General features: G+C 43.1%; 1 protein-coding gene across 1 annotated transcript; it reads right to left on the reverse strand.

The window, feature by feature from the left end:
• Positions 1-2,047: 2,047 nt before the first annotated feature.
• LOC139433321 (zinc finger protein 3-like) lies at positions 2,048-5,833 on the reverse strand. The gene is made up of 2 exons (XM_071202274.1): positions 5,827-5,833; positions 2,048-2,577 (listed from the first exon to the last, which is right to left on the reverse strand). The coding sequence occupies exons 1-2, from the start codon at positions 5,831-5,833 to the stop codon at positions 2,048-2,050; spliced, it is 537 nt and encodes a 178-aa protein (XP_071058375.1).
• Positions 5,834-7,582: the final 1,749 nt, after the last annotated feature.

Below are 7,582 nucleotides of genomic sequence, written 5' to 3' on the forward strand. Positions count from 1 at the left end.
GAGGACCGGAAGCTAGAAACGGACCACGGCAATGCATCATGGGATTTTAGTTTTTCGTTTAAACATAAATTCACTGCCTCCCTGTGGTGCAAAACGGTATTAAAATAAATATGAATTATAACAATAATGACAATAATAATAATATACAAATATGGGACTGGTATGGCGGATTTTGAACGTTGGGAAACATGTTTCTGATTGTGATCATACATTTGTTTTCTATTATATAGGTGTTGATATAATGATTGATATTTAAAGTGTTATCAAAGCAAGGTGCAGCTATTTTAATGACTTTGTATACTGCAGGGTATCTTCTGATTTAATACTTGATTGTATTTATAAAAGTAGAAGTACTCAGGTCTTGTCCCTTAGTAAAAGTAGAATTTCTCAGATATTTTACTTCAGTAAACGTAGAAGTACTCAGATCATGTACTTCAGTAAAAGTAGAAGTACCAGAGTATAGGAATACTCTGTTACAGTAAAAGTCCTGCATTCAAAATGTTACTCAATTAAAAGTAGAAAAGTATTAGCATCAAAATATAGTAAAAGTAGTCATTTTGCAGATTGGTCCATTTCAGAATACTATATATGATGTGCTTTATAATTATTGATATTACTGACATGGCTGCAGGAGAAGCAGCAGCTAAATGCTCGTTAGCTTCAATCCTGCAGGGAACCCCACACCAACACCTACACAGACACATAAATAACATAAAGGAATCACAATGATATTAATTTACTGTGTGCGTTATCATCATCGAGTTCAACGATTACATTGTTAATTAAATATGTCTTTATGTTATGTAGTGTCTCTACTTTAAAGAGTCCTCTCCTGCTGATGTTCAGGTGTATATCAGTATGTAGTGTCTCTACTTTAAAGAGTCCTCTCCTGCTGATGTTCAGGTGTATATCAGTATGTAGTGTCTCTACTTTAAAGAGTCCTCTCCTGCTGATGTTCAGGTGTATATCAGTATGTAGTATCTCTACTTTAAAGAGTCCTCTCATGCTGATGTTCAGGTGTATATCAGTATGTAGTCTCTACTTTAAAGAGTCCTCTCCTGCTGATGTTCAGGTGTATATCAGTATGTAGTGCCTCTACTTTAAAGAGTCCTCTCATGCTGATGTTCAGGTGTATATCAGTATGTAGTGCCTCTACTTTAAAGAGTCCTCTCATGCTGATGTTCAGGTGTATATCAGTATGTAGTGTCTCTACTTTAAAGAGTGCTCTCCTGCTGATGTTCAGGTGTGTATCAGTATGTAGTGTCTCTACTTTAAAGAGTCCTCTCCTGCTGATGTTCAGGTGTATATCAGTATGTAGTATCTCTACTTTAAAGAGTCCTCTCATGCTGATGTTCAGGTGTATATCAGTATGTAGTCTCTACTTTAAAGAGTCCTCTCCTGCTGATGTTCAGGTGTATATCAGTATGTAGTGCCTCTACTTTAAAGAGTCCTCTCCTGCTGATGTTCAGGTGTATATCAGTATGTAGTATCTCTACTTTAAAGAGTCCTCTCATGCTGATGTTCAGGTGTATATCAGTATGTAGTGTCTCTACTTTAAAGAGTCCTCTCCTGCTGATGTTCAGGTTTATAATGAATACTGATTCTTAAATCATGAGCTGCAGCCCTGCTCTGTTCAGATCTAATTTAGCTCTGTTTGATACGAAACAGTTGCACAAATGCAAACACACACACACACACACACACACACACACACACACACACACACACACACACACACACACACACACACACACACACACACACACACACACACACACACACACACACACACACACACACACACACACACACACACACACACACACACACACACTTGATTGTATTGCCGCTAACAGTGTGCAGTCCGCAGAGAGTGTTACATAACAGCTGTTCAAAGACGATTCAAATAAACTCCAGAGAGGAAGCAGAAACTCTGATACTAAAATCAGACGGGAGCTAGCAGATAATGTGAGATCACAAATACAAAGTCTAATAAATTAATAATATGGGAGATGTACTGTATCTATTTTAGCTCAGAGTTTAATGATCAAACTAATCCCGTGTGAATACGTTGATGTGTTTTTAGAGCACTTGATGTAGTGAAAGTTTTCCCACACTCTTCACAGCTGTACGGTTTTACTCCAGAGTGAATATGTTGATGTGATCTGAGAGCACCTGATTGAGTAAACGTTTTCCCACACTCCTCACAACTGTACGGTTTTTCTCCAGAGTGAATACGTTGATGTGATTTGAGAGCACCTAATTGAGTAAACGTTTTCCCACACTCTTTACACCAGTAAGGTTTTTCTCCTGTGTGAATACGAGGATGTGTGTTGAGAACATCTGATGTCGTGAATGTTTTCCCACAGTCTTCACAGCTGTATGATGTTTCTCCTGTGTGAATACATTGATGTGTTTTTAGACCACCTGATGTAGTGAACGTTTTCCCACACTCTTTACAGCTGTGCAGTTTTTCTCCAGTATGAATAAGCAGGTGGTGCTTTAAATTTCCAGATGTTGTAAAGGATTCATCACATTGCTGACAGCTGTGACGTCTCTCTCTCTTCCTTTCAGTTTCTAAAACAGACAGACAGAGAAAGAGAGAAAGTAAATATAAAAAGCATAAATACATATAAATATAACACAATAGAAACGCACTCCATACATATACAGTTAACAAAATATTACTTGTACTAACTGTTTGTGTTTATTATATTAATTCAATACAGTAATACAGCAACATTCTAACCACAGTATATAGCAGAGGTGCGGGACTCGAGGCACATGACTTGACTGGAGTCAGACTCGAGTCGCATATTTTTTGGAGACCTGACTAACATTGATAAAAGACTCGATTTGACTTTGACTTGTTATTCATGACTTGAGACTTGACTTAGGCTTGAGACAGATGACTCGAAAATACTTTACTTTTTAAAATATTTGCATTTGTTTTTGTATTGTATAAAGCCCCTAAAGGGCAATGAATAAAAACAAAAAAGAGAAGTTACCGGTGCGCCAAGGAGGAAGTGGAGCGCACAGGAGACAACCGTTTCATTGCTCACTGTTATGTTTATGTTGGGAAATGGCAGTGCATACAATATTTGAGATATATTTCGAACTCTGACTTCATTTTAGGGACATTTCGGCCAGGGGTGTAGAGATATTTGTTTAAGCACCGGATCGGCAACACAGGAGAGTCTGTGAACCAGTCTGCCTTGATCTATGAACTCATGTCTGTGACTCTCACAGCAGTGTTTCCCCTACCATTGTCTTGGAGGGGCGCTGCGCCCCCCCTGAAATTCAAGGTGTTTACAAAAAAAAAAAATGTCATACTTTATATATCTTAGCATATTCATACACACTGTTCATACTGCTCACAGGCTGATATCTAGTGTATGCATACCCCACTGTTTATTCATCATTCAATTAATTCTATATGTTATTCTGTAGATTGTGTACATTACTTTCCACTTCACTGCTTGTTGCACCTGGTTAGAAGCTAAACTGCATTTCGTTGTCTCAGTACCTGTAATCTGTGCAATAACAATAAAGTTGAATCTAATCTTGAGCAGGAACAACTGTATTTACTTAGTACATATCTGACATTAACGATTAAACACATGTGTGCATTCTTTATAAATGCAAACCGAGTCAAGCCGACTCCGGAGGTGGCGGTATGCACCTTAAAGTTGTTTGCAATCCGCCAAAAAACCGAGAGAAGAATAATAAGAAGAAGACGAAGCCGACTCTGAGCTGTCCGACTTCAGGCGAGATTTTTGAGACCTCCCCCAGCTGCGATTGGCTATTCTCGTCTACTTTCGAGGCGAGCCGCAACGCGTCTCAAACAAGCCTCAAGACCGGCACAGACCCAGACTCAGCCGACGCCACTCCACCTCCACCTACGTAAGCAACAGCGGCTGGGACTGCTAGCCAGGGGAAAGTCGATGAAGCCATTGCACGGTATGTTGTGGAACACATGCAGGCTATTGCTACAGTGGAGTCACCCGCGTTCAGGGAGCTAGTTAGCATGATAGCATGTCCGGGCGGCACACGACATATGGAACGGAAAACTTTTTCCAACTACCTGGAGAAAGAATATACAAAAATGCAAAGCCAGCTAATATCGATGCTATCCAGATTGCATATAATGCATGTCAAGTTGATCAACAGATTGTATTATTCTCCAATGCAATAACGGCCCGTCCACACAGCGGCGTGCGTTGAAGCGACGTGGAGCGTTGCTCGCGTTGCTCGCTTCAAAAGTTGAGCAATGTTCAACTTTTGGCACCTCGGCAGAAGCGTCAGCCAATGAAATCCCGTTTATGCAAATCTGGCAGTACAAGCGCTAGCCAATCAAACCGTGTGTCTGCTGGGAGAGACTATGCAGGTCATTTCCTCATATAAAATTCATTATAGCGGTAGTGAATCACCCGGTGCTGTTTGATCAGTCTCTGTTCACCTACCGGGATACAAACCGGAGGAGCGAGGCATGGAGGGAGGGTCGCAGAGACAGTGGGTGAAACTGGTAGGTTTTCGCCTGTTTGGGGATTTTATATCCAGTTTACTTCGTTTTAACATTGCTATTGCTTTGTATGTCGGGGGCGGGAGATTCATGTGATTGGTTGTTGGTCGCGTTGCTCGCAAAAAATCCCCAAGCTTCAGACACGCCCACCGCCAAGCGTCAACGCACGCTGCTGTGTGGACGCTCCGTTACAGTACTGAAATGAAGGCTATAGGGCATTAATGGGAGCCCTTTTTTTACACAGCAGCTTTTCAAAAATCTTGAAAATCTTGGAGCTGTGCGTGTCTGACGGCCCGTCCACACAGCGGCGTGCGTTGACGCTGGCGGTGGGCGTGTCTGACACTCGACCAACAACCAATCACATGAATCTCCCGCCCCAGACACACAAGCACGTGGTTTGATTGGCTAGAGCTTGTACTGGCATATGATTAGATTGGCTGACGCTTCCATCGAGGCGTCAAAAGTTGAACATTGCTCAACTTTTTAAGCGAGCAACGCCAGCAACGCTCCACGTCGCTTCCCAAAATGCAGTTCGGCTAAAAGTGACGTCACCCTATTCAAAGTGAATGGGCAGAAGCGTTGGAAGCTTCAACGCACGCCGCTGTGTGGACGGGGCGTCAAAGCTTGGGGATTTTTTGCGAGCAACGCGACCAACAACCAATCACATGAATCTCCCGCCCCCGACATACAAAGCAAAAAACCCCGGGGATTTTATGGGAGCAATATATATATATATAAACTCCCCAAACAGGCGAAACCTACCAGTTTCCCCCACTGCCTCTGCCACCTCCCTCCATGCTGGTTCCTCCGGTTTGTATCCCGGTAATAGTTCTGGTCGTAAAGAACCGGGTGATTTGCTACCGTAACTTCTCGTTTGGAATATGAGGAACTGAACTGCGGTCTGGTTCTCCCTGCTTACACGCGGTTTGATTGGCTAGCGCTTCTACTGTCAGATTTGCATAAACGGGATTTGATTGACTGACGCTTCCAGCTCAGCTTCAAAAGTTGAACATTGCTCAACTTTTGAATCCTGGAAATCTTCGCTTCGATCCCCCACAATGCAGTTCGGCGAAAAGCGAGGCAAAGTGACGTCACCCCCATTCAAAGTCAATGGGCAGAGAAGCGTTGGAAGCGTTGGAAGATTTTTTTAAAGCTGCTGTGTGGACGAACCGTTAGAGGGTGAAGCCATATACGAAATAGAACTGGATCCAGCGTCGGAGGCCTATGCTTTCCTTTGAGAGCTGCTCATTGGCGCGGAGGACAAAATGGCCGGACATTCTCGAGAGCAAAACGTCACAGATTACCCGTCATGCCGTGTTGAGAGATGTATCCATAGATCTCTTAATGTTGCTCTCAAAGTGCACCAGATTGATGCTTTTAACTTCAATATGTAAAAAACAAATCTTCCCGGGGGAGCATGCCCCCGGACCCCCTAGAGGAGGTGAGGACCCCCCTAGAGGATGTGAGGTCCACCCCCCACTTAATGGGAAACCCTACATGTTTGAGCACCCTCTATGAAACGTCAAGCAAAGCACCCCCAAAAGGAAATCTCTGGCGCTGCCACTGTGGGCTAAGCCCCGAATGTTTCCAGGTCCAGGAAACGCCCCTGATAATAGCACTCAATTATAACAGGCCTGAATTACACTCTTTATTTGCAGGCTTTAGAAGATATCTACTAACAAAGGATTCATACAACTATTTAGTGCTTCACATAATAAAATACACAAGGGCTGGAGCCTGATAGCATATGCTTTAGGAGCTGTAGGTGTGTGTGGTACAGGTGCGTGTTGTACAGTGTGTAGGTGTGTGTTGTACAGGTGCGTGTTGTACAGTGTGTAGGTGTGTGTTGTACAGGTGCGTGTTGTACAGTGTGTAGGTGTGTGTTGTACAGGTGCGTGTTGTACAGTGTGTAGGTGTGTGTTGTACAGGTGCGTGTTGTACAGTGTGTAGGTGTGTGTTGTACAGTGTGTAGGTGTGTGTTGTACAGTGTATAGGTGTGTGTGGTACAGGTGCGTGTTGTACAGTGTGTAGGTGTGTGTTGTACAGTGTATAGGTGTGTGTGGTACAGGTGCGTGTTGTACAGTGTGTAGGTGTGTGTTGTACAGTGTATAGGTGTGTGTTGTACAGGTGCGTGTTGTACAGTGTGTAGGTGTGTGTGGTACAGGTGCGTGTTGTACAGTGTGTAGGTGTGTGTTGTACAGTGTATAGGTGTGTGTTGTACAGGTGCGTGTTGTACAGTGTGTAGGTGTGTGTTGTACAGTGTATAGGTGTGTGTGGTACAGGTGCGTGTTGTACAGTGTGTAGGTGTGTGTTGTACAGTGTATAGGTGTGTGTTGTACAGGTGCGTGTTGTACAGTGTGTAGGTGTGTGTTGTACAGGTGTATAGGTGTGTGTTGTACAGTGTATAGGTGTGTGTTGTACAGTGTGTAGGTGTGTGTTGTACAGTGTACAGGTGTGTGTTGTACAGTGTATAGGTGTGTGTTGTACAGGTGCGTGTTGTACAGTGTGTAGGTGTGTGTTGTACAGTGTATAGGTGTGTGTTGTACAGTTTGTAGGTGTGTGTTGTACAGTGTGTAGGTGTGTGTTGTACAGGTGTGTGTTGTACAGTGTATAGGTGTGTGTTGTACAGTGTATAGGTGTGTGTTGTACAGTTTGTAGGTGTGTGTTGTACAGTGTGTAGGTGTGTGTTGTACAGTTTGTAGGTGTGTGTTGTACAGTGTATAGGTGTGTGTTGTACAGTGTGTAGGTGTGTGTTGTACAGTGTACAGGTGTGTGTTGTACAGTGTATAGGTGTGTGTTGTACAGGTGCGTGTTGTACAGTGTATAGGTGTGTGTTGTACAGGTGCGTGTTGTACAGTGTGTAGGTGTGTGTTGTACAGTGTATAGGTGTGTGTTGTACAGTGTATAGGTGTGTGTTGTACAGTGTGTAGGTGTGTGTTGTACAGTGTACAGGTGTGTGTTGTACAGTGTATAGGTGTGTGTTGTACAGTGTGTAGGTGTGTGTTGTACAGTGTACAGGTGTGTGTTGTACAGTGTATAGGTGTGTGTTGTACAGTGTAT

Source organism: Pseudochaenichthys georgianus, unplaced genomic scaffold (genome assembly GCF_902827115.2).
Source record: "Pseudochaenichthys georgianus unplaced genomic scaffold, fPseGeo1.2 scaffold_200_arrow_ctg1, whole genome shotgun sequence".
Classification (NCBI taxonomy): domain Eukaryota; kingdom Metazoa; phylum Chordata; class Actinopteri; order Perciformes; family Channichthyidae; genus Pseudochaenichthys; species Pseudochaenichthys georgianus.